Genomic DNA, 27,500 nt, shown 5'->3' with positions numbered 1-27,500 from the left:
AATTTGGTTCTGAACCCAGAAACTGTTCTTGACACACCCACTTGGTTCCAAACCCAGGAACTGTTCCTAACACACCGACTTGATTCTGAAGCCAGGAACTTTTCCTGACACAACCATTTGGTTCTGAACCCAGAAACTGTTCCTAACACACCCACTTGGTTCCAAACCCAGGAACTGTTCCTAACACACCGACTTGGTTCTGAACCCATAAATTGTTCCTGACCCACCCATTTGGTTGTGAACCCAGAAACTGTTCCTGACACACTGACTTGATTCTGAACCCGGGCACTGTTCCTGACACACCAACTTGGTTTTGAACCCAGGAACTGTTCTTGACACACCCACTTGGTTCCACGCCCAGGAACTGTTCCTGACCCCCCCCGACCCTCTTTATTCTGAACCCAGGAACTGTTCCTGATACACCCACTTGATCCTGAACCGGGGAACTGCTCCTGACACACCCACTTGTTTCTGAACCCCAGAACTTTTCCTGACACACCAATTTGGTTCTGAACCCAGAAACTGTTCCTGACACACCCATTTGGTTCCAAACCCAGGAACTGTTCCTAACACACCGACTTGATTCTGAAGCCAGGAACTTTTCCTGACACACCCATTTGGTTCTGAACCCAGAAACTGTTCCTAACACACCCACTTGGTTCCAAACCCAGGAACTGTTCCTAACACACCGACTTGGTTCTGAACCCATAAATTGTTCCTGACCCACCCATTTGGTTGTGAACCCAGAAACTGTTCCTGACACACTGACTTGATTCTGAACCCGGGCACTGTTCCTGACACACCAACTTGGTTTTGAACCCAGGAACTGTTCTTGACACACCCACTTGGTTCCACGCCCAGGAACTGTTCCTGACCCCCCCCCCCCCCCCCCCCGACCCTCTTTATTCTGAACCCAGGAACTGTTCCTGATACACCCACTTGATCCTGAACCGGGGAACTGCTCCTGACACACCCACTTGTTTCTGAACCCCAGAACTTTTCCTGACACACCAATTTGGTTCTGAACCCAGAAACTGTTCCTGACACACCCACTTAGTTCCAAACCCAGGAACTGTTCCTAACACACCGACTTGATTCTGAAGCCAGGAACTTTTCCTGACACACCCATTTGGTTCTGAACCCAGATACTGTTCCTAACACACCCACTTGGTTCCAAACACAGGAACTGTTCCTCACACACCGACTTGGTTCTGAACCCAAAAATTGTTCCTGACCCATCCATTTGGTTGTGAACCCAGAAACTGTTCCTGACACACTGACTTGATTCTGAACCCGGGCACTGTTCCTGACACACCAACTTGGTTTTGAACCCAGGAACTGTTCTTGACACACCCACTTGGTTCCAAACCCAGGAACTGTTCCTGACACCCCCCAGCCCCCTTTATTCTGAACCCAGGAACTGTTCCTGATACGCCCACTTGATTCTGAACCCAGGAACTGTTCCCAACACACCCACTTGATCCTGAACCGGGGAACTGCTCCTGACACACCCACTTGTTTCTGAAACCCGGAACTTTTCCTGACACACCAATTTGGTTCTGAACCCAGAAACTGTTCCTGACACACCCACTTGGTTCCAAACCCAGGAACTGTTCCTAACACACCGACTTGATTCTGAAGCCAGGAACTTTTCCTGACACACCCATTTGGTTCTGAACCCAGAAACTGTTCCTAACACACCCACTTGGTTCCAAACCCAGGAACTGTTCCTCACACACCGACTTGGTTGTGAACCCAGAAATTGTTCCTGACCCACCCATTTGGTTGTGAACCCAGAAACTGTTCCTGACACACTGACTTGATTCTGAACCCGGGCACTAATCCTGACACACCAACTTGGTTTTGAACCCAGGAATTGTTCTTGACACACCCACTTGGTTCCAAACCCAGGAACTGTTCCTGACACCCCCCACACCCCTTTATTCTGAACCCAGGAACTGTTCCTGATACGCCCACTTGATTCTGAACCCAGGAACTGTTCCCAACACACCCACTTGATCCTGAACCGGGGAACTGCTCCTGACACACCTACTTGATTCTGAACACAGGAACGGTTCCTGACACAACCACTTGATTCCGAACCCAGGAACTGTTCCTGACACACCCCCTTGATTCCGAACCCAGGAACTGTTCCTGACACACCCCCTTGATTCCGAACCCAGGAACTGTTTCTGACACACCCGCTTGATCCTGAACCTCGGAACTGTTCCTGACACACCCACTCGATTCTGAACCCAGGAACTGTTCCTGACACAACCCTTGATCCTAAACCTAGGAAATGTTCCTGACAAACCCCCTTTATTCTGAACCCAGGAATTGTTCCCTACACACCCACTTGATCCTGAACCGAGGAACTGTTCCTGACACATCCTCTTGATTCTGAACCCAGGAACTGTTCTTGACACACTTAGACTTAGACTTGGACTTGGACACCCACTTGACTCTGAAGTCGTCGGCCGCCAGCTTGGCGTTGTCCATCTCCAACATCAGACGGGCGTTGTCCAAGGTCTTCTTCCTCACCTGACACACATTAGCGGTGTTGTGAGCAGACAGGAAGTGTCAGCACCAACTTCCTGTGCTGTTACCTCTTGCTCTACCGCATGAGCCTGAACCATCATGGAGTCCAGGTCGTGGCCCTTGGGGACGCGCGCCAACATCTGCTGCTGGATCTTGGACTCTAAGTCGGCGTTGGAGCGCTCCAGCGTGTGCACCTGAAGACGCAGGTGTGGACTGTTAGCCTTCATGCTAACTTCCTGCTGTTTATATAGCATACAGAGCAGCCAATATTTATATGTCATACAGAGCAGACTTTTACACTCATGGAATATTACTACTTTTTCTTTGTTTGTTTTTTACAAAATACATTTACTTTTTACGTTTAAATCTGGCTAATTAAATAACTTACCCTTAAATGAATAAATAAATAATTCAATTAAATAAATCATTTAGTTCATAAATAAGTAAATAAATGAATAAATAAGTACAAAATAAGTAAACAAATAAATACATTAATTAAATAAATAAAAATAATAAACTAAGTAAATAAATGAATAAATAATTAAATACATTAAATGAATAAGTAAACAATAAGTAAATATATGAATAAGTAAATAAATAAATACGTAAAAAATACGTAGTTAAATTAAATGAATAAATGAGCAAATATATAAATAAATAAATACAAACAAAAATAAGTAAATAAATAAGTTAAACAATAAGTAAATAAATGATTAAATAAATTAAATAAATAATGAAGTAAAAAAAATAAGTTTATTAATTAATGAAATAAATGAATAAGTACAAAAAATTTGCAAATAAATAAATAACAATAAATTAAATAAATAAATAAATACGCAAAAAATAAGTAAATGAATTAAATGAATAAATAAGTAAATCAATTAAACAACTAAATAAATAAGTAAATAAATTAAATAAATACATACATATGAAAATAAGTAAATAAGTGAAACAATAAGTAAATAAATGATGAAATACATCAAATAAATAAATACAAACAAAAATAAGTAAATATATAAGTTAAACAATAAGTAAATAAATGATTAAATAAATTAAATAAATAATTAAGTAAAAAAATAAGTTTATTAATTAATTAAATAAATGAATAAGTACAAAAAATTAGCAAATAAATAAATAACAATAAATTAAATAAATAAATACGCAAAAAACAAATCAATGAATTAAATAAATAAATAAGTAAATCAATTAAACAAGTAGATAAAAAAGTAAATCAATTAAATAAATACATACATCTGAAAATAAGTCAATAAGTGAAACAATAAGTAAATAAACGACGAAATAAATAAAATAAATAAATACAAACAAAAATAAGTAAATATATAAGTTAAGCAATAAGTAAATAAATGATTAAATGAATTAAACAAATAATTAAGTAAAAAAATAAGTTTATTAATTAATTAAATAAATAAGTACAAAAAATTAGCAAATAAATAAATAACAATAAATTAAATAAATAAATAAATACGCAAAAAATAAGTCATTAATTAAATAAATAAATAAGTAAATCAATTAAACAAGTCCATAAATAAGTAAATCAATTAAATAAATACATACATATGAAAATAAGTAAATAAGTGAAACATTAAGTAAATAAATGACGAAATAAATAAAATAAATAAATAAGTAAAACAATTAGTTAATTAATTAATTGAATAAACAAATACGTAAAAAACAAGCAAATAAACAAGTAAATAATTTAAATAAATAAAAAGGTTTAAAAAAAAAAAAAGCGTAATTAATAATTAAATAATGTCTATAGACTGAGAGTTCCTGGTCTGACCTTGTCCAGGTACTTGGCCAGGCGGCTGTTCAGGCTCTGCATGGCCTCCTTCCCGTCGCTGCCGTGCAGCCCGTTGAGCTGGAGAGCAGCCGGGCCGTTGAGGTCGTGGCCGACGGAGGCCGAGCGGGCCGACGGGCCGGCGGTGGAGAAGGAGACGGAGGCGCGGGAGCGGGAGGGGGAGTGGCCCGTGTCCATCAGGGAGCGGCAGGAGAAAGACGGCTGGCGGCTGACGGAGAAACCCCGCAGGGACAAGCTGGAGGCCATGACGGGTCTGGGGGGCACACAGCAACATAGATGGCTATGAATATTTTAGCTGAAGTGAGGACTTGAGAACCCTCCAGCAAAGATCTGTATTCCCGCGTGGAGCACAACTCTTAAGGAGTATGTCGCCTCACTTTTTAATGACAGAATGGCATTCCTCTGGCCGACACTTTACATATGCCAACGTCAAGATGTGTTCAGAAAGTATACAAAACTAAAATGTCCGCAGTTTAAAAACTGGCAGAATCCTGCTGTCGTTTTATGTTTTGTGTTTTGTTTTTTTTTACACACAACGGTGATAAAAAATAATGGCATTAAAAATTCAGTGAAAAAAAATACAGTGTTAAAAAAATAGTGTTAAAAATGCTGTTTAAAAAAGATGGTGTCAAAATTTTTTGTGTAAAAAATATGGTGTTCAAATTTTTGGTGTAAGAAGATAATTGTAAAAAAATGGTGTTAAAATTCTCTGTGTGAAAATTTCAGTGTAAAAAAATATTGTAAAAAAACGGTGTTGAAAAATGTTTTGTGTAAAAAAAATTAACTGTAAAAAAAATTTGTGTTGAACATTCAGTATTAAAAAACACATTGTTAAAATAATGGTGTTGAAATTTTGTGTAAAAAAATGGTGTTCAAATTTTTTGGGGTAAAAATTTCAGTGTAAAAAATGTAATTGTAAAAATACGATGGTCAATTTTTTTATGTAAAAATTTCAACATAAAAAAAAATTGTAACACAAAATGGTGTTGAATTGTTTTGTGTAAAAAAATGGTGTTCAATTTTTTTGTGTAAAAATGTCAATGAAAAAAAAAGTAAAAAAAAATTGTGTTGAATTGTTTAGTGTAAAAAAATATTGTAAAAAAACGCTGTTGAAAATTGTTTTGTGTAAAAAAAATTAACTGTAAAAAAATTTGTGTTGAACATTCAGTATAAAAAAACATATTGTTAAAAATAATGGTGTTGAAATGTTGTGTAAAAAAATGGTGTTCAAATTTTTGGGGGGTAAAAATTTCAGTGTAAAAAATGTAATTGTAAGAATACGATGGTCAAATTTTTTATGTAAAAATATCAACTTAAAAAAAAACTGTAACACAAAATGGTGTTGAATTGTTTTGTGTAAAAAATTCAATGAAAAAAAAGGAAAACAAAATTGTGTTGAATTGTTTAGTGTAAAAAAATGGTGTTCAGATTTTTGGTGTAAAAATTTCTATGAAAAAAAAGTTGTGTTGAATTGTTTAGTGTAAAAAAATGGTGTTCAAATTTTTGGTGTAAAAATTTCAGTGTAAAAAAGTAATTGTAACACATTCAGTGTAAAAAAATACAGTGTTAAAATAACAGTGTTTAAAATGCTGTGTAAAAAAATGGTGTTCAATTTTTTTGTGTAAAGAAAATGGTGAAAAAATAATTGTAGAAAAATGGTGTAAAAATTTTCTGTGTAAAATTTTCAGTGTAAAAAATTTTTGTAAAAAAATGGTGTTAAAAATGTTTTGAGTTAAAAAAAATAACTGTAAAATAATGGTTTTAAACATTCAGTACATAAAAAAAAATCGTTAAAATAATGGTGTGAAAATGTTGTGTAAAAAAATGGTGTTCAAATTTTTTGTGTTAAACATTCAGTGTAAAAAAATAATGGTGTTAAAAATATTTGTGTAAAAAAATGGTGTAAAAATTTTATGTGTAAAGAAACATAAATATTATATAATTGTGCCCTGTGAAGTCATTTACATTTACATTTACAAAATAAAAGCTTTACAGAGGAATTGTCTTTCTCTTCCTTTTTGACCTTTGCAGGTGTCACTTTACTTCCTGTACGGGACAGTGGCTCTTTATGCGTGTGTGTGTGTGTGTGTGTGTGTGTGTGTGTGTGTGTGTGTGTGTGTGTGTGTGTGTGTGTGTCAGAGGGGTTTTGTCCCTGGTTCTAGAGGTGGATTAGTCACCTGATCCTCACCTGGCGGCCCCAGAAGAGCGAGGAGGAGGACAGACGCTCCTTGTTGGCGTGGGAACATGATGGCATGAGTTATGATTGACAGGCAAGGTGCATGCTGGGAATTACCGTGTATCACCAAAGAAAAAGTAGCTGACGGAAGGTTCCGGAAAGAAAGAGACGATGATAAAACTTACCGAGGTTGTCTGGAGTGGAGAGGTCAAAGGTGAGGATGACTTGTGGGACAGCAGAGCAGACTTTGTGCTGCTGAAGCTGCAAGGTGAGCTTTTATTCAGGTGGGCAGGAAGTGGGCGGAGCCTGAGGGTTTGCAAAGGCCTGTTGCATTTATAAACCTGTTGACAATATTATATATATATATATATATATATATATACATGTATACACACACACTATTTAGGTTTATAAATATGTATATGTTTATACATACATGTATATATATATTTGTTTTTTTATTGATATTTTTATTTAATATATTAAATATATTTCTTATTAAGACTATATATATGTATTATATAAATATATATATATATATACATATATATATTAGATTAGATTAGATTAGATAGTACTTTAATTATTCCGTCAGGAGAGTTCCTTAATATTTTTATTAAAAAAAATATATATATATATATATATAGTATCGATTTTTTAAAATTATGAATCGATTTAAAATCATGAATCCCAATTCATCCCAATTTTAAATCAATTCATAACTTTTAAAAATCAATTAAACAATGTTTCATTTTATACACACACACATATACATATATATATATATATATATATATATATATATATATGTATGTGTGTGTATATATGTATATATGTATATATGTGTGTGTGTGTGTGTGTATATATATGTGTGTGTGTGTGTGTGTGTGTGTGTGTGTGTATATATATATATATATGTGTATATATATATATATATATATGTGTATATATATATATATATATATGTGTATATATATATATATATGTGTGTGTGTGTGTGTGTGTATATATGTGTATATATATATATATATATATAAATATATATATATGTGTGTGTGTGAGCCTCTGCCGAAAGGTGAACTACTAAAATATTAAAGAACTTAGAGAGTGATGATGTATTATTAACTCCATTTCTACTTAGGAAGCTCTAGCAGGAAAAAAAAAAAAAAACACAGCCAAAGATCCTAAATGCGACAGCAGCACTCACTCCAGTATTATTTTACTTTTCGGGGGACTATTTGATGATTGGCAACAAACAGAAGACAATTTTGGACATATAAAATAAATGTCATGAATAAGCGGAATGTTTTGTTGGCGGTTTGGTTGAAAAATGTGCTTTGGAACTCCCCCACTATGATGGCTTTTATAGGAATATGTATATCTCTGCCTCCCCCGTGTGGTAATTTAGGGGAAGTACAGGCAACACTTACAGTTACTACTACTGGCCACATGAGGACAGCAACAAGCAACACTGGAAACTTGACCTGATATTACATTAATAATGCAATATAAATATTAAATACAGTTACATTTATTTTGATACGTTTGTATTATAAAAAAAAAATACAATATTTATATAATTACATTAATAATATAGAAAACAACATATATTAAAACAAATAAAATATACAGTTAATTTATAAAAAGGTATAAAATAAAATAAAATAAAAGAGTAGGACACAATATACGTAGTAATATGTTGATACAAAAAACATTCTTTAAAATAATAAATAAAAGTATATGTATTTAAATAATATTCAAACAACTATTAAATAATACATTAAATGAAATAAGATACAATATTACATAATTGTATTCTTTATACAAAAAATAAAATCACATTTATTTAGATCCGTATATTCTATACTGTATTAATTACAATACAATATTTATTCAGCTGGTCAAGCGGTAAAAATAGATGAATATTAGTAATTTAAAAAATGTTAACATTAATATAAGTACGTATTATAAAAAATAAATTTCAATATTTATATTATTATATAAATGGTATAAATAATATATATTATATGTATATATATGTATATATATATATATATATATATATATATATATATATATATATATATACAAATACGATATAAACTTAAATGTTCTTATATGGGTGTATATTATGTTAAATAAGATACAATATTCATATTATTATATTACAATACAAACATATAATTATACACACACACACACACATTTGTATATATATATATATATTATGTATGTATGTATATATATATGTATGTGTGTGTGTATATATCTGTACACACATGTATGCATAATATATATGAATATATACATATGTAATATATATATATATATATATATATATATATATTAAAATAACAATATAACAATAAAATATTAAGTTAAATTTATTTGAAAAAGTATGTTACATAGAATACTATACAATATTTATATTATGTTATTTATATAAAAAATATTTGTATATTATATAATTATATATATATATACATATATATATATATATATATATATATATATAAACATATAAATATATATATATACATATAAATATATATATATATATATATATACACGATATAAAGTTACATGTATTAAAACACGTATGTATTATATAAAAAAGTGTACAATATTTATATTACTATAAAAAAAATTAAAACAATATAAAGATAAAACGTAAATTAAAATGTATTTAAAAACAAGTATATGTTATAGAAAATAGTATACAATATTTATATTATTATATGAATCGTATAAAAATCTTAAAGATACATATATATATATATATATAATCTAAAGTAAACATTCATCTAAATAAGATACAATATTTATATTATTATATCAAAATAATAAAATGTTGCTTATTAAATTATTCTTCTATAGTATCGGAACACGACAAGAGAATCCACAAAGTGAGTAAAACATCATGTCCGTGATGAAATGAACACGAGTGAAGTCCAGCACTGAGCGCCGGCTTCCTGCAGGACTTTGGCGGTTGTATAAACAAAGGAGTGATTAAAGGAGCAGGACGTCAGGATGCTGGCCGCGACCCCACTTGACCCCCGCTGACCCCTGTCACAAGCGATCATGTGACGGCGCACGCGGCCTGACACCGAGGCCAAGTCGCCGCTTGGATCGGGTCAACAAAGACACAAAATGGCTGCTCAAGTGATTACTTCCTGTTTGATCTCCTCCGCCTGCCTCGCACTTCCTGCCACAAACCAAAGGAATATGCTCGCTTTTTTTTTTACTCGTGAAAGACTAAATGAAGGCTTGGTCGGGATGTCAGTCAGCTTGATCATGTTCTTTTTCTTCTGTGAACATGCTAACCTAGCACCATGTCACCGCTAAAATGTAATGTTAGCATGTAGCTCACATAGCTATGCTACCTTGTTGTACGCTAAAATATTTAACAGCTTCTGTTTTATTATGTGTTGTGAAGCCTTTTACCCCCACTCCCTCCTTCAGATGTTAGAGTTTGATCATCAACTTCATTTTTCAACAAATATGATAAGCTAACATGATCTGATGTTAGCTTGTGGCTAACATGGCAATGCCAGCGTGAAATATAACATCTATGACATTGTTGTATGTGATATATGACATCTATTACATTGTTGTATGTGAAATGGTCAAACATAGGTCAAAAATGTTCAAAAATGGTAAAAAAAAAAAATAATAATGGGTCAAAAATGGTAAGAAATTGATGAAAAATTGTCAACATTTTCAAAAATGATCAAGAATGGCCAAAAGTGGGTCGAGCATGGTAAAGAATGGGTTAAAATTGGTCAAAATGGGTAAAGAAAAGATTTAAAAAATAGCTCAACATTTGTCAAAATGAGTAAAAAAATTTCAAAAATGGGAAAAATTGTCACAAATTGGTCAAAAGGTGTCAAACATTTTTGAAAATTGTCAAAAATGGTCAAATATGGTAAAACAAATTGTCAAAAATGGGCATAATTGGCAAAAAAATTCTAAAATTGGTCACAAATGGTCAAAAATGGGTTAAAAATTGTCAAAATTGGTTAAAAAATGGTCAAACATGGTATAACATGCAGGTCAAAAATTGTGGAATAGGTCAAAAATGGTCAACAATGGGTCAAACAAGGTAAACAATGGGTCAAAATTGGTAGAAAAAAGATTTAAAAATAATTCAACAATTGTCAAAACGAGTAAAAAATTTCAAAAATGGGAAAAATTGTCACAAATTGGTCAAAAGGTGTCAAAAAATGTCGATCATGGGCAAAAACTGGTCAAATATGGTTAAAAAAAATTGGTCACAAATGGTCAAAAATTGGTCAAAATGTGTTAAATGTGGTCAAAAATGGTCAAGAATGGTCAAAAATTGGTCAAACATGGTAAACAATGGGTAAAAAATGGTCAAAATGGGTTAAAAAAAGATTTGAAAATAGGTCAACAATTGTCAAAATTGGTAAAAAAAATTGTAAAAATTGGGAAAAATTGTCACAAATTGGTCAAAAGGCGTCAAAAAATGTCAAGAAAGGGCAAAAATGGTCAAACATGGTAAAAAAATAATTTTGGCAAAAATGGGCATAATTGACAAAAATTGTCAAAATTGGTCACAAAAGTTCAAAATGGGTAAAAAAATGTGCTAAACATGGTCAAGAATGGTCAAAAATGGGTCAAACATGGTAAACAATGGGTCAAAAATGGTCAAAATGGGTTAAAAAAAGATTTAAAAAATAGGTCAACAATTGTCAAAATTAGTAAAAAAAAAAGGTAAAAAATGGGAAAAATAGTAACAAATTGGTCAAAAGGTGTCAAAAAAGGTCAAAATGGGAAAAATGGGCAAATATGGTCAAAAAAATGGGCATAATTGAAAAAAATGGTCAGAATTGGTCACAAATGGTCAAAAATGGGTAAAACATGTGTTAAACATGGTCAAAAATTGTCAAGAATGGTCAAAAATGGGTCAAACATGGTAAAAAAAATGGGGCAAAAATGGTGAAAATGGGTTAAAAAAAGATTTTAAAAATAGGTCAACAATTGTCAAAATGAGTAAAAAAAAGGTCAAAAATGGGAAAAATAGTAACAAATTGGTCAAAAGGTGTCAAAAAAGGTCAAAAATGGTCATATATGGTAAACAAATATTTTAATGAAGACATTTTAATTTATTTGTTGTTGTTGAAGGAATCAATTTATATGAAGACGTTTTCAGACTAATTTTGAGAAGAATATTTTCTTTATGAAGACGTTTTAGAACATTTTTCAAGAAGAAAAATCCATTTATTTTAAGGCTATTTTGAAGAAACAATTTTCAAGAAGAGCTTTTAAAGCATTTTGAGAAGAACTATCAATTTTCATTAAGAGGTTTTAAGGCATTTTTTGGGAGGAATCAATCTTTATAAAAAATGTTTTAAGACTATTTTTGGAAGAATCTATTTTTATGAGGACGTTTTAAGGCATATATTTTTTTTATAAATAATCAATTTTTTAAAAGATGTTTTAAGACATTTTTTGAAAAAGAATAAGACTTTTCTATGAAAATGTTTTAAGGCCATTTTTTTGAAGAATCAATTTTAAGGAAGACTATTTTTGCCATTTCTTTTGTTGAGTCCTTTTTTAAAAAGACGTTTTAAGACTACTTCATTTGAAGAGTCAATTGTTTTGATGGTGTTTGAAGGCCATTTTTAAAATTTTCTTTGAAGCATTATTTTTTAGGAATACATTTTTATGACAATATATTTAGACTTTTTTTTTTTTTTAGAAGAATATCCATTTTAACGAAGACATTTTAATTTATTTGTTGTTGTTGAAGGAATCAATTTATATGAAGACGTTTTCAGACTCATTTTGAGAAGAATAATTTTTTTTATGAAGACGTTTTAGAATATTTTTCAAGAAGAAAAATCCATTTATTTTAAGGCTATTTTGAAGAATCAATTTTCAAGAAGAACTTTTAAAGCATTTTAAGAAGAACAATCAATTTTCATGAAGAGGTTTTAAGGCATTTTTTTTGGAGGAATCAATCTTTATAAAAAATGTTTTAAGACTATTTTTGGAAGAATCTATTCTTATGAGGACTTTTTAAGGCATATTTTTTTTAGAAAAATAATCCATTTTTATAAAGATGTTTTAAGACATTTTTTGAAGAAGAATAAGACTTATTTATGAAAACGTTTTAAGGCCATTTTTTTGAAGAATCCATTTTAAGGAAAACTATTTTTGCCATTTCTTTTGTCGAGTCCTTTTTTAAAAAGACGTTTTAAGACTACTTCTTTTTGAAGAATCCATTGTTTTGATGGCGTTTGAAGGCCATTTTTTTTTATTTTCTTTGAAGAATTATTTTTTTAGGAATACATTTTTATGAAAATATATTTAGACAATTTTTTTTAGAAGAATATCCATTTTAATGAAGACATTTTAATGTATTTGTTGTTGTTGAAGGAATCAATTTATATGAAGACGTTTTCAGACTCGTTTTGAGAAGAATATTTTTTTCATGAAGACGTTTTAGAACATTTTTCAAGAAGAAAAATCCATTTATTTTAAGGCTATTTTGAAGAATCAATTTTCAAGAAGAACTTTTAAAGCATTTTGAGAAGAACAATCAATTTTCATGAAGAGGTTTTAAGGCATTTTTTTTGGGAGGAATCAATCTTTATAAAAAATGTTTTAAGACTATTTTTGGAAGAATCTATTTTTATGAGGACGTTTTAAGGCATATTTTTTTTTGAAAAATAATCAATTTTTATAAAGATGTTTCAAGACATTTTTTGAAGAAGAATAAGACTTTTCTATGAAAACGTTTTAAGGCCATTTTTTTGAAGAATCAATTTTAAGGAAGACTATTTTTGCCATTTCTTTTGTCGAGTCCTTTTTTAAAAAGACGTTTTAAGACTACTTCTTTTTGAAGAATCCATTGTTTTGATGGTGTTTGAAGGCCATTTTTTACATTTTCTTTGAAGAATTATTTTTTAGGAATACATTTTTATGAAAATATATTTAGATTATTTTTTTTTAGAAGAATATCCATTTTAATGAAGACGTTTTAATTTATTTGTTGTTGTTGAAGGAATCAATTTATATGAAGACGTTTTCAGACTAATTTTCGAGAAGAATATTTTTTTTTATGAAGACGTTTTAGAACATTTTTCAAGAAGAAAAATCCATTTATTTTAAGGCTATTTTTGAAGAATCAATTTTCAAGAAGAACTTTTAAAGCATTTTGAGAAGAACAATCAATTTTTATTAAGAGGTTTTAAGGCATTTTTTTGGAGGAATCAATCTTTATAAAAAATGTTTTAAGACTATTTTTGGAAGAATCTATTTTTATGAGGACGTTTTAAGGCATATTTTTTTTAGAAAAATAATCAATTTTTATGAAGATGTTTTAAGACATTTTTTGAAGAAGAATAAGACTTATTTATGTAAACGTTTTAAGGCCATTATTTTTTTTGAAGAATCAATTTTAAGGAAGACTATTTTTGCCATTTCTTTTGTAGGGTCCTTTATTAAAAAGACATTTTAAGACTACTTCTTTTTGAAGAATCCATTGTTTTGATGGCGTTTGAAGGCCATTTTTAAAATTTTCTTTGAAGAATAATTTTTTAGGAATACATTTTTATGAAAATATATTTATACTATTTTTTTTTAGAAGAATATCCATTTTAATGAAGACATTTTAATGTATTTGTTGTTGTTGAAGGAATCAATTTATATGAAGACGTTTTCAGACTCATTTTGAGAAGAATATTTTTTTCATGAAGACGTTTTAGAACATTTTTCAAGAAGAAAAATTAATTTATTTTAAGGCTATTTTGAAGAATTAATTTTCAAGAAGAACTTTTAAAGCATTTTGAGAAGAACAATCAATTTTCATGAAGAGGTTTTAAGGCATTTTTTGGGAGGAATCAATCTTTATAAAAAATGTTTTAAGACTGTTTTTGGAAGAATCAATTTTTATGAGGACATTTTAAGGCATATTTTTTTTGAAAAATAATCAATTTTTATAAAGATGTTTTAAGACATTTTTTGAAGAAGAATAAGACTTTTCTATGAAAACGTTTTAAGGCCATTTTTTTGAAGAATCAATTTTTGCCATTTCTTTTGTAGAGTCCTTTATTAAAAAGACGTTTTAAGACTACATCTTTTTGAAGAATCCATTGTTTTGATGGCGTTTGAAGGCATTTGTTTGCTGGAAGACTCCATGTTTACCAGGACGTCGCGAGCTGCAGGAAGTTAGCGAGTCAAGATGGCCGACGCGAGCGATGAATATGCACGAGGCGGCGTCGGGTCCCCCCCCCCTTTCTCCCCCCCACCCTTCCCCTCCCGGTAATTGTGGGTCGTCAGGGGTGGCAGGAAGAGTAATTTGCATCTTGGGGGATCCTGCAATCAGCCTTCTATTCATTAGCGCCGCTTCTCTGCCGGCCACTCACGGCTGCCAATCTCCTGGCAGAAGTTTCAATTACAACACGTCTCCTGCAAGCCTGCATTTAGGCCGCTCCTCACTCAGCTGATTGGCTGGCAATGCATTGTGGGAGAGAAGAGGGCGGCCAAGAAAGCCAGCCTAATGGCGAGCGTTCAAAGTGGGGGAGGGGCGGGGGGGGGGGGGGGGGGGGTCTGAAGAGGACCTTCCAGTCCTCCGTGGAGACCCAAATACCACAATTAGCACTTTTGTCTGAAAAATGAATATTTTCATGTCCACTTCCTGTCCTCACACTTTTGTCTACAGATGAATATTTCCATGTCCACTTCCTGTTTGCTTAGTCCGCACACTTTTGTCTGCAAAATGAATATTTTCTTGTCCACTTCCTGTCCTCACACTTTTGTCTGCAAAATGAATACTTTCATGTCCACTTCCTGTTTGCTTAGTCCTCACACTTTTGTCTGCAAAATGAATATTTTCATCTCCACTTCCTGTCCTCACACTTTTGTCTGCAAAATGAATACTTTCATGTCCACTTCCTGTTTGCTTAGTCCTCACACTTTTGTCTGCAAAATGAATATTTTCATGTCCACTTCCTGTCCTCACACTTTTGTCTGTAAGATGAATATGTCCACTTCCGGTTTGCTTAGTCCTCACACTTTTGTCTGCAAAATGAATATTTTCATGTCCACTTCCTGTCCTCACACTTTTGTCTGCAGATGAATACTTTCATGTCCACTTCCTGTTTGCTTAGTCCTCACACTTTTGTCTCCAAAATGAATATTTTCATGTCCACTTCCTGTCCTCAAACTTTTGTCTACAGATGAATACTTTCATGTCCACTTCCTGTTTGCTTAGTCCTCACACTTTTGTCTCCAAAATATTTTCATGTCCACTTCCTGTTAGATTAGTCCTCACACTTCTGTCTGCAAAATTAATATTTTCATGTCCACTTCCTGTCCTCACACTTTTGTCTGCAAAATGAATATGTCAACTTCCGGTTTGCTTAGTCCTCACACTTTATTTTGCAAAATGAATACTTTCATCTCCACTTCCTGTCCTCACACTTTTGTCTACAGATGAATATTTCAATGTCCACTTCCTGTTTGCTTAGTCCTCACACTTTTGTCTGCATAATGAATATTTTCATGTCCACTTCCTGTCCTCACACTTCTGTCTACAGATGAATATTTCCATGTCCACTTCCTGTCCTCACACTTTTGTCTGAAAAATGAAAAATTTCATCTCCACTTCCTGTTAGATTAGTCCTCACACTTTTGTCAACACAATGAATATTTTCATCTCCACTTCCTGTCCTCACACTTTTGTCTGCAAAATGAATACTTTCATGTCCACATCCTGTTTGCTTAGTCCTCACACTTTTGTCTGCAAGATGAATATTTTCATGTCCACTTCCTGTTTGCTTAGTCCTCACACTTTTGTCTGCAAGATGAATATGTCCACTTCCGGTTTTCTTAGTCCTCAATCAATCAATCAATGTTTACTTATATAGCCCTAAATCACTAGTGTCTCAAAGGGCTGCACAAACCACCACGACATCCTCGGTAGGCCCACATAAGGGCAGGGAAAACTCACACCCAGTGGGACATCGGTGACAATAATGATCCAGTGGGACGTCTGTGACAATAATGATTATGAGAACCTTAGAGAGGAGGAAAGCAATGGATGTCGAGCGGGTCTAACATGATACTGTGAAAGTTCAATCCACAATGGATCCAACACAGTCGCGAGAGTCCAGTCCAAAGCGGGTCCAACTCAGCAGCGAGAGTCCCGTTCACAGCGGAGCCAGCAGGAAACCATCCCAAGCGGAGGCGGATCAGCAGCGCAGAGATGTCGAGGCGGATCAGCAGCGCAGAGATGTCCCCAGCCGATACACAGGCAAGCAGTACATGGCCACCGGATCGGACCGGACCCCCTCCACAGGGGAGAGTGGGACATAGAAGAAAAAGAAAAGAAACAGCAGATCAACTGGTCTAAAAAGGGAGTCTATTTAAAGGCTAGAGTATACAAATGAGTTTTAAGGTGAGACTTAAATGCTTCTACTGAGGTGGCATCTCGAACTGTTACCGGGAGGGCATTCCAGAGTACTGGAGCCCGAACGGAAAACGCTCTATAGCCCGCAGACTTTTTTTGGGCTTTGGGAATCACTAACAAGCCGGAGTCCTTTGAACGCAGATTTCTTGCCGGGACATATGGTACAATACAATCGGCAAGATAGGATGGAGCTAGACCGTGTAGTATTTTATACGTAAGTAGTAAAACCTTAAAGTCACATCTTAAGTGCACAGGAAGCCAGTGCAGGTGAGCCAGTACAGGCGTAATGTGATCAAACTTTCTTGTTCTTGTCAAAAGTCTAGCAGCCGCATTTTGTACCAACTGTAATCTTTTAATGCTAGACATGGGGAGACCCGAAAATAATACGTTACAGTAGTCGAGGCGAGACGTAACAAACGCATGGATAATGATCTCAGCGTCTTTAGTGGACAGAATGGAGCGAATTTTAGCGATATTACGGAGAGGAAAGAAGGCCGTTTTAGTAACGCTTTTAATGTGTGCCTCAAAGGAGAGAGTTGGGTCGAAGATAATACCCAGATTCTTTACCGTGTCGCCTTGTTTAATTGTTTGGTTGTCAAATGTTAGAGTTGTATTATTAAATAGAGTTCGGTGTCTAGCAGGACCGATAATCAGCATTTCCGTTTTTTTGGTGTTGAGTTGCAAAAAGTTAGCGGACATCCATTGTTTAATTTCATTAAGACACGCCTCCAGCTGACTACAATCCGGCGTGTTGGTCAGCTTTAGGGGCATGTAGAGTTGGGTGTCATCAGCATAACAGTGAAAGCTAACACCGTATTTGCGTATGATGTCACCTAGCGGCAGCATGTAGATGCTGAAGAGTGCAGGGCCAAGGACCGAACCCTGGGGAACTCCACACGTTACCTTAACGTAGTCCGAGGTCACATTGTTATGGGAGACACACTGCATCCTATCAGTAAGATAAGAGTTAAACCAAGACAGGGCTGAGTCTGACATACCAATTCGTGTTTTGATACGTTCTAATAAAATATTATGATCGACGGTATCGAAAGCAGCGCTAAGATCGAGGAGCAGCAACATAGATGACGCATCAGAATCCATCGTTAGCAATAGATCATTAGTCATTTTTGCGAGGGCTGTCTCCGTCGAGTGATTTGCCCTGAAACCGGATTGAAAGGTTTCACATAGATTGTTAGACGCTAAGTGTTCATTTAACTGCTCCGCAACAATTTTTTCGAGGATTTTCGAAATAAAGGGAAGGTGAGACACCGGTCGGTAGTTTACCATGAGGTCAGGATCGAGGTTAGGTCTTTTAAGAAGAGGATGAATAACCGCTTTTTTGAATGCTAGGGGAACAGTGCCCGAGGAAAGTGATAAGTTTATAATATTTAGTCCTCACACTTTTGTCTGCAAAATTAATATTTTCATGTCCACTTCCTGTCCTCACACTTTTGTCTACAACATGAATACTTTCATGTCCACTTCCTGTTTGCTTAGTCCTCACACTTTTGTCAGCAAAATGAATATTTTCATCTCCACTTCCTGTCCTCACACTTTTGTCTGCAAAATGAATGTTTTCATGTCCACTTCCTGTCCTCACACTTTTGTCTACAGATGAATACTTTCATGTCCACTTCCTGTTTGCTTAGTCCTCCTACTATTGTCTGCAAAATTAATATTTTCATCTCCACTTCCTGTCCTCACACTTTTGTCTGCAAAATGAAAATGTTCATGTCCACTTCCTGTTTGCTTAGTCCTCACACTTTTGTCTGCAAAATGAATATTTTCATCTCCACTTCCTGTCCTCACAATTTTGTCTGCAAGATGAATTTGCCCACTTCCTGTTTGCTTAGTCCTCACACTTTTGTTTGCATGATGAATATAGTTTCATGTCCACTTCCTGTTGTCACACTTTTAATAAACTGAACGCATCATATACATGGTACTATAGGGGGGTGGGGGGGTGCGGGGGGGGGTTGCCCACATCTGAGGTCCTCTCCAAGGTTTCTCATAGTCAGCATTGTCACTGGCGTCCCACTGGATGTGAATTCTCCCTGCCCACTGGGTGTGAGTTTTCCTTGCCCTTTTGTGGGTTCTTCCAAGGATGTTGTAGTCGTAATGATTTGTGCAGTCCTTTGAGACATTTGTGATTTGGGGCTATATAAATAAACATTGATTGATTGATTGGTTTTGTCTGCAAGATGAAAATGTCCACTTCCTGTCTGCAAGATGAATATTTTCATGTCCACTTCCTGTCTATTTTATTTTATTTAACATCACAAATTGCTTTTTCAGAAATATATCTAAAAAAAATTTTTATACTGTGTTTGAGACTTCGAGTTGATTGTTTTAATTGTATATTGATTCAGTGAATGTTGTATAATAAGTACAGTGTCCTTGGTGCTGCTGTGTTATTTATTGCCTCTTCCTCATTTTATTGTATGTTATTATTTTATCTTATATAGAATTTTCTTTTTTAAATATTTCTCCCTTTTTTTTCATCTAAACCGATTTTTTTGTTCATTTTTTTAATTGCACATCAATGTAGTGAATATTACATGTTAAGTCCCAACGGTACTGCTTTGTTTACTGTTTTGTCATGATGTCATTTTATGTTAGTCGTTTAACGATTTAATTTTTTTCCGTTACTCTTTTCAAAAATACATTTCGATATACTTTTTAGATTTTTTTTTTCCATGATTGTATATTTATTAGGGGTGGGCAAATTAGTGCGTTAATTATGAGTTAACTCATCAATCTATTAACGCCGACAATTATTTTATTGCACGTTTGCGTATGTTGTTTACATGCTTTTATTTTGTTAACGCCTTTTCTTAACAAGAAAGGGGCTCTTGGTAAAGATGGAACATTTGGCAAAAATACCGGACAATTCTGCAAATTTCATGGCTGGCTTACAGCGTGGTCACTCCGGGATCTCTTACGACCGCCAGACAATTCTGAATGTGGATAGATCGGGCCGTTTTGGACTGAATGACGCGTGCTTGCTAGACCGGGAATACTTTGCCGGCTACATCCAGCGGCCTGTGAAGCAGCGGAGTATTTGTGTTGTCTGTCTATTTATGAATAATGCAGACGAGGCGTATTGGCTGAGTTCTTAAAGTTGGCTTTCAGAGCGTGCATATCACAACATACAAGATGCCGTCATGGCGACAAAACCTGTACCGGGCTACCAGGCATGCTCGTCACTCCTGTTGCATGCTGGGTAGGGTAGTTCTTTTTTCCCTGGCTCATAACATCACAATATAGTACCATGTATATGCGTTCAGTTTATCAGAGCACCAAGCAAACGATCGGAAAATTCCCATCATATCAATTCCTAGATATGGTCATAATTATTTTAAGTGCACTACGCAGAATAAACACAACATTATTAATATTGCTACTACGGATAATTTGATCAAAAATTCCCTAAAACAGCCCACTACCTATAATATAGGTTTTTTAAACATAAGATTCCTGATAAAAAAAAAAGTTTCTGCTGTCACCTCAGAAATTGCCTGTTCGGATGTTATGATTGTGGCTCAGAGATTTGTATGTAGATTATATTTATTTTCCATAACAAACAGGATAACTTAAATACCCTGGCAGTGGCAATAAGCTTAAATGTTTGTATTTACATTTTTTGAGTTGATTTTTCATAAAATATGCTATTTAACTGCTACTGTTTAACAAGGACTGATTTAAATTGTTTAAATGTTTTGGCGCTTTTGTTCATGTGGGAGAATATTCCAATAAAGGTGCACTACACACTACTTTTGAATTCATTATTGGGCTTTGCGTATACAATGCAGTTAATCGGGATTAATCGGAGATATAGTGCAATTAACTTCGATTAAAATTTTTAATCGTTGCCCAGCCCTAATATTTATATAATTCGGATTATATTTTAAGTACAGTGTCCTTGGTGGTGAAATATGTAGTATTTTTTTAATTATTGTTTTGTTTTATGGTAGTTATTTTATGTTTTTGGGGAAAAATGTACATTTTTATATATAATTTGCCGGCGTGGCGCAGTGGGGAGTGGCCGTGCGCAACCCGAGCGTCCCTGGTTCAATTCCCACCTAGTACCAACCTCGTAACGTCCGTTGTGTCCTGAGCAAGACACTACACCCTTGCTCCTGATGGGTGCTGGTTGGCGCCTTGCATGGCAGCTCCCTCCATCAGTGTGTGAATGAATGGGTAAATGTGGAAGTAGTGTCAAAGCGCTTTGAGTACCTTGAAGGTAGAAAAGCGCTATACAAGTACAACTCATTAATTTAATTTCGTATTTTGTTCAACATTTAGATTTTTTTTTGTTTATTTGTATATTGATTTACTTGAAATGATGTAAGCATGGTGTATTTGCCGATACTGTCTGATTTATAGTCTTTTCATTCTTTTATTTAAAACTCATTTGTATACTCTAGCCTTTAAATAGACTCCCTTTTTAGACCAGTTGATCTGCCGTTTCTTTTTTTTTTCTTCTATGTCCCACTCTCCCTTGTGGAGGGGGTCCGGTCCGATCCGGTGGCCATGTACTGCTTGCCTGTGTATCGGCTGGGGACGTCTCTGCGCTGCCGATCTGCCTCCGCTTGGGATGGTCACCTGCTGGCTCCGCTATGAACGGGACTCTCGCTGCTGTGTCGGATCCGCTTTGGACTGGACTCTCGCGACTGTGTTGGATCCATTATGGATTGAACTCTCACAGTATCATGTTAGACCCGCTCGACATCCATTGCTTTCCTCCTCTCCAAGGTTCTCATAGTCATCATTGTCACCGATGTCCCACTGGGTGTGAGTTTTCCTTGCCCTTATGTGGGCCTACCGAGGATGTCGTAGTGGTTTGTGCAGCCCTTTGAGACACTAGTGATTTAGGGCTATATAAGTAAACATTGATTGATTGATTGATATCACTCATGTTGTGATTGATTTTTTTTTTCCGTTTTTTGATTCCAAAATATATTCAAATACTTTGTTTTACATCCAGATATTTTGTTCGATTGAATATTGATTTATTTAAGTTTTACATTACTCACGTTGTGATATTTTTTTTTTTCAGTTTTTTCATTATTTTTTGATAAAATATTTTGTTGAATGCTACTTCAAGTGTGGTGTATACATTCTTCACAATAAAGCACATGCAGAACAGCGCCCTCTGCTGGCCGGTCACCCCACCTTGACCCCCGTGTGGCCGCCAATCTCCCCCGCACGTGGCGTCCCTGATGGCGGCCAAAGATCATCTCGTCATCCTTGACAGCAAGTGAGTCAAAGATCGCCTCGTCTCCGTCAAAGATCCTCGCCTCGCACGACGACCTTTGAAAGAAGACTGCAGCTGACACGCGCACGTCAGTCCACGTCGCGGCAATAACATCATTACACGCCTGTCAAAACACTCCTGTCGCAATTGCCAAAGAAAACACGCGCTGCGTGGAATGTGTGTGTGTGTGTTGGCCCACCTTGACACGCACCTGTCACGCACGTGCGGCTCTCTGGGTGGCAAAGAGGAGCGAACAGCAGCTGGAGGGGAGGGGCTTAGGAGGGTGATGTCACTCCTGGCTGAGGTGGGCGGGGCTTGGGCGGCCTGCGGGGACGAGGCGCAGGTGAGAGCGATTACGCAATGGCCTTCGTTGCACATCTGCTGCGTTGGGGGTGGTCCTGGCGATGACGTCAGCATGCCCACGCACCCTGCTCACCGCATCGTTCATGAAGTGCCCAACGTCACGATTACGTCATTCGCATTCCAACCCGCCATTCTTTTTTTTCTTCCCCGTTCCAAATCAAAAATTTTTAGGAAGAAGTTTCCAGGCTTTTTTTTTTTCTTTTTTAGGATTAAATTCTTTTGAAGACGTTTTAAAAAAAAGACTTTTTTTTTTTTTTTTTTTTTAGAAAAGTCTATTTTATTTACAGACAATTTTAAAGCATTCTGAAAGCATTTTAATAATTTTTAAACTTTTTTTTCGGAAGAATACATTTTTATAAGGAAGTTTAAGCCTTTTTTGCAGAATAAGTCTTTAAGAAGACGTTTTTAGAAAAAAAACATTTTACAAAAAGAATACAGCATTTTCCTTTTTTTTTTTAAAGAATACATGTTTTATGAAAAGGTATTTAAACGTTTTTTTAGAAGGAGAATATTTTTTTATAAAGATTAAGACTTTTTTTTTTAATTGGAAGAATCCATTATGCAGACGTTTTTCGACTTTTTTGAAAAATACATTTTTATGAAGACATTTTAAGGGATTTTTTTAAATAATCTATTTTTATAAGGAAGTTTGAAGCTTTTTACGCAGAATTAATTTTTATGAAGATGGTTTTGGAAAAAACTTTTGGAAGAAAAATCTATTTTTATGACGTTTTAAAACATTTTTTTGAAGAATACATTTTTGAAGATGTTTTAAGGCATTTAAAAAAATCTTCAATCTATTTTTATGAAGACATTTTTAGACTTTTTTGGAAGAATTAATTGTTATAAGGAAGTTTTAGCCTTTTTTGCAGAACACATTTTTACAAAGACGTTTTAGACTTTTTATTTTTTAGAAGAACAATACATTTCTATGAGGACATTTTAAGGCTTTTTTCTTTTTTGAAAGAATCCATTTTTTATGAAGACGTATTTAAATATTTTTCATTTGAGAAGAAAAATAGATTTTTAGAAAGACTTTTTAAAACTTTTTTAAATTGGAAAAATCCATTTTTATGAAGATGTTAAACTCTTTTGAAAAATACATTTTTATGAAGACGTTAAAATGAATGGGTTTTAAGGGACTTTTTTAATAATCAATTTTTTTAAGGAAGTTTAAGCCTTTTTGCAGAATAACTTTTTATGAAGAGGTTTTTAGACATTTTTTTAGAAGAAGAATCCATTTTCATGATGACATTTTAAAGCATTTTTTTTAAGAATACATTTTTTAAAGATGTTTTAAGGCATTTGAAAAATGTTTTATCCATTTTTATGAAGACATTCTTAGACTATTTTTTATTAATCAATTTTCATATGGAAGTTTAAGCCTTTTTTGCAGAATCGATTTTCCTGGAGACGTTTTTAGACATTTTTTTTTTAGAACAATACATTTCTATGAAGACGTTTTAAGGAGTTTTTTTTGAAAGAATACATTTTTTATGTAGCCTTTTTAAGGGTTTTTTGGAAGAATACATTTTTAAGAAGACGTTTAAAGTCTTTTTTTTTTAAAGAATACATTTTTGATGTATTTAACCATTTCTTTAGAAGGAGAATAATTTTTTATAAAGACTAAGACTTTTTTTTAATTGGAAAAATCCATTATGCAGACGTTTTTCGACTTTTTGGAAAAATACATTTTTATGAAGACATTTTAAGGGATTTTTTAAAAAAAATCTATTTTTATAAGGAAGTTTGAAGCTTTTTACTTAGAATTAATTTTTTATGAAGATGTTTTTGGAAAAAAATTTAGGAGAAAAATCTATTTTTATGACGTTTTAAAACATTTTTTTGAAGAATACATTTTTGAAGATGTTTTAAGGCATTTAAAAAAATCTTCAATCTATTTTTATGAAGACATTTTTAGACTTTTTTGGAAGAATCAATTGTTAGAAGGAAGTTTTAGTCTTTTTTGCAGAACACATTTTTACAAAGACGTTTTAGACCTTTTTTTAGAAGAACAATACATTTCTATGAGGACATTTTAAGGCTTTTTTATTTTTTGAAAGAATCCATTTTTTATGAAGACGTATTTAAATATTTTTCATTTGAGAAGAAAAATAGATTTTTAGAAAGACTTTTTAAAACTTTTTTAAATTGAAAAATCAATTTTTATGAAGATGTTTTTAAACTTTTTTGAAAAATAAATTTTTATGAAGACGTTAAAATGAATGGGTTTTAAGGGATTTTTTTTTAATAATACATTTTTTTAAGGAAATTTAAGCCTTTTATTGCAGAATAACTTTTTATGAAGAGGTTTTTAGACATTTTTTAGAAGAAGAATCCATTTTCATGATGACATTTTAAAGCATTTATTTTTAAGAATACATTTTTTAAAAATGTATTAAGGCATTTGAAAAATGTTTTATCCATTTTTATGAAGACATTCTTAGACTATTTTTTTATGAATCAATTTTCATATGGAAGTTTAAGCCTTTTTTGCAGAATCGATTTTCCTGGAGACGTTTTTAGACATTTTTTTTTTAGAAGAATACATTTCTATGAAGACATTTTAAGGAGTTTTTTTTTGAAAGAATACATTTTTTATGAAGACTTTTTAAGGGTTTTTTGGAAGAATACATTTTTAAGAAGACGTTTAAAGTCTTTTTATTTTCAAAGAATACATTTTTGATGTATTTAACCATTTTTTTAGGAGAAGAATATTTTTTTATGAAGATAATTTAAAGTCTTTTGTTTTAAAGAATCCATTTTTATGAAGACGTTTTAGACAAATGGCTATTAAGTCCTGGAAAAACACCACAGCGCTTCTTTAATATAAAGGATCTTTGACTATATATGTTTGCACTTGGACCTTAAAATCAGCAGAACACTCCTGTTATATTTGAGGATCTTTGATTACTGTTTTTGTTGCAGGGCCTTAAAAAAAAGCCTAACATGCTTGTAATATTTGAGGATCTTTGATTAGCATTTATGCAGAAAGTTATAAAACAAAAACAACAAAAAATAAAGATTTTTGTTATACAAATAATCTTTGACTATGTATTTTTTGCAAAAAGCCCTAAAACAGCAGAGTGGTTATGTTGTAACCAATAGAGGATCTTTGTTAGTGACAGCGCTCCTGTCATATTTGAGGATCTTTGACTATCATCGGCATGAAGTAGGTCCGGCAAAAACACCAGTGCACCTGTTTTATAGAGGATCTTTGACTAGCATTTATGCAGCAGTGCATTAAAAACAACAGAACGCTCCTGTCGTATTTGAGGATCTTTGATTAGTGTTTTTGTAGCAGATCCTTAAAAATAGACAAGTGCTTCCGTCATAGAGAGGATCTTTGACTAATATTCTTTTAAATAAATCGTTAAAAACAATAGAACACACCTGTCATACGTGTTTCTGTAGGTTTCGAAAACATCAAAGTGTTCTTGTCTTATCTATGATCTTTGACTATATTTTTTTGCATTAGGTCCTTAAAAACAACAAAACACTCCTGTCATATCTAAGGATCTTTGATTAGGGTTTTTGTAGCAAGTCCCGAAAAACAACAGAATGCTCCTGTCTTATAGAAGATCTTTGACTAGTATTTCTGCGGTTAATCATGAAAAACAACAGAATGCTCCTGTCATTTAGAAGATCTTTGACTGTCACTTTTGCAGTAAGACCTTAAAGAAACAAATACAGAGCACTCCCGTCATATTTGAGGATCTTTGACTATGTATTTTTGCACTGGGTCTTAAAAACACTGCCAGTCGGCATGAAGTAGGTCCGGCAAAAACACCAGTGCTCCTGTTTTATAGAGGATCTTTGACTGGCATTTATGCAGCAGTGCATTAAAAACAACAGAACGCTCCTGTCGTATTTGAGGATCTTTGATTAGTGTTTTTGTAGCAGATCCTTAAAAATAGACAAGTGCTTCCGTCATAGAGAGGATCTTTGACTAATATTCTTTTAAATAAATCGTTAAAAACAATAGAACACACCTGTCATAAGTGTTTCTGTAGGTTTTGAAAACATCAAAGTGTTCTTGTCTTATCAATGATCTTTGGCTATATTTTTTGCATTAAGTCCTTAAAAACAACAAAACACTCCTGTCATATCTAAGGATCTGAGATTAGGGTTTTTGTAGCAAGTCCGGAAAAACAACAGAATGCTCCTGTCTTATAGAGGATCTTTGACTAGTATTTCTGCGGTTAATCATGAAAAACAACAGAATGCTCCTGTCATATAGAAGATCTTCGACTGTCACTTTTGCAGTAAGACCTTGAAGAAAAAAAATACAGAGCACTCCCGTCATATTTGAGGATCTTTGACTATGTATTTTTGCACCGGGTCTTAAAAACACTGCCAGTGAGCATGAAGTAGGTCCGGCAAAAACACCAGTGCTCCTGTTTCATAGAGGATCTTTGACTGGCATTTACGCAGCAGTGCATTAAAAACAACAGAACGCTCCTGTCGTGTTTGAGGATCTTTGATTAGTGTTTTTGTAGCAGATCCTTAAAAATAGACAAGTGCTTCCCTCATAGAGAGGATCTTTGACTAATATTATTTTAAATAAATCGTTAAAAACAATAGAACACACCTGTCATACGTGTTTCTGTAGGTTTTGAAAACATCAAAGTGTTCTTGTCTTATCTATGATCTTTGACTATATTTTTTGCATTAAGTCCTTAAAAACAACAAAACACTCCTGTCATATCTAAGGATCTTTGATTAGGGTTTTTGTAGCAAGTCCCGAAAAACAACAGAATGCTCCTGTCTTATAGAGGATCTTTGACTAGTATTTCTGCGGTTAATCATGAAAAACAACAGAATGCTCCTGTCATTTAGAAGATCTTTGACTGTCACTTTTGCAGTAAGACCTTAAAGAAACAAATACAGAGCACTCCTGTCATATTTG

At 33.6% G+C, this 27,500-nt stretch overlaps 1 protein-coding gene across 4 annotated transcripts in view; it reads right to left on the bottom strand.

The window, feature by feature from the left end:
- Positions 1 to 24,226, bottom strand: part of si:ch211-243g18.2 (uncharacterized protein LOC559906 homolog) — a 39,842-nt gene extending 15,616 nt beyond the window's left edge. Inside the window, exons 1-6 of one of the 4 annotated variants that reach the window (XM_061907313.1) lie at positions 22,428 to 24,226; positions 22,147 to 22,284; positions 6,719 to 6,839; positions 4,340 to 4,610; positions 2,607 to 2,732; positions 2,459 to 2,541 (exon numbers count right to left, since the gene is read on the bottom strand). In XM_061907313.1, the coding sequence (XP_061763297.1) occupies positions 2,459 to 2,541; positions 2,607 to 2,732; positions 4,340 to 4,610; positions 6,719 to 6,839; positions 22,147 to 22,284; positions 22,428 to 22,645 (957 nt within the window). In that variant the 5' untranslated portion in view covers positions 22,646 to 24,226. Of the gene's footprint in view, positions 1 to 2,458; positions 2,542 to 2,606; positions 2,733 to 4,339; positions 4,611 to 6,718; positions 6,875 to 22,146; positions 22,285 to 22,427 lie in introns of those variants that run through there. The other 3 variants (XM_061907314.1, XM_061907311.1, XM_061907312.1) reach the window with 3 other exon arrangements.
- Positions 24,227 to 27,500: the final 3,274 nt, after the last annotated feature.

Source organism: Nerophis ophidion, linkage group LG08 (genome assembly GCF_033978795.1).
Source record: "Nerophis ophidion isolate RoL-2023_Sa linkage group LG08, RoL_Noph_v1.0, whole genome shotgun sequence".
NCBI classification, from domain to species: domain Eukaryota; kingdom Metazoa; phylum Chordata; class Actinopteri; order Syngnathiformes; family Syngnathidae; genus Nerophis; species Nerophis ophidion.
Note: the sequence above shows the minus strand (reverse complement) of the source record. Positions and strands in the feature narration are given on the sequence as shown.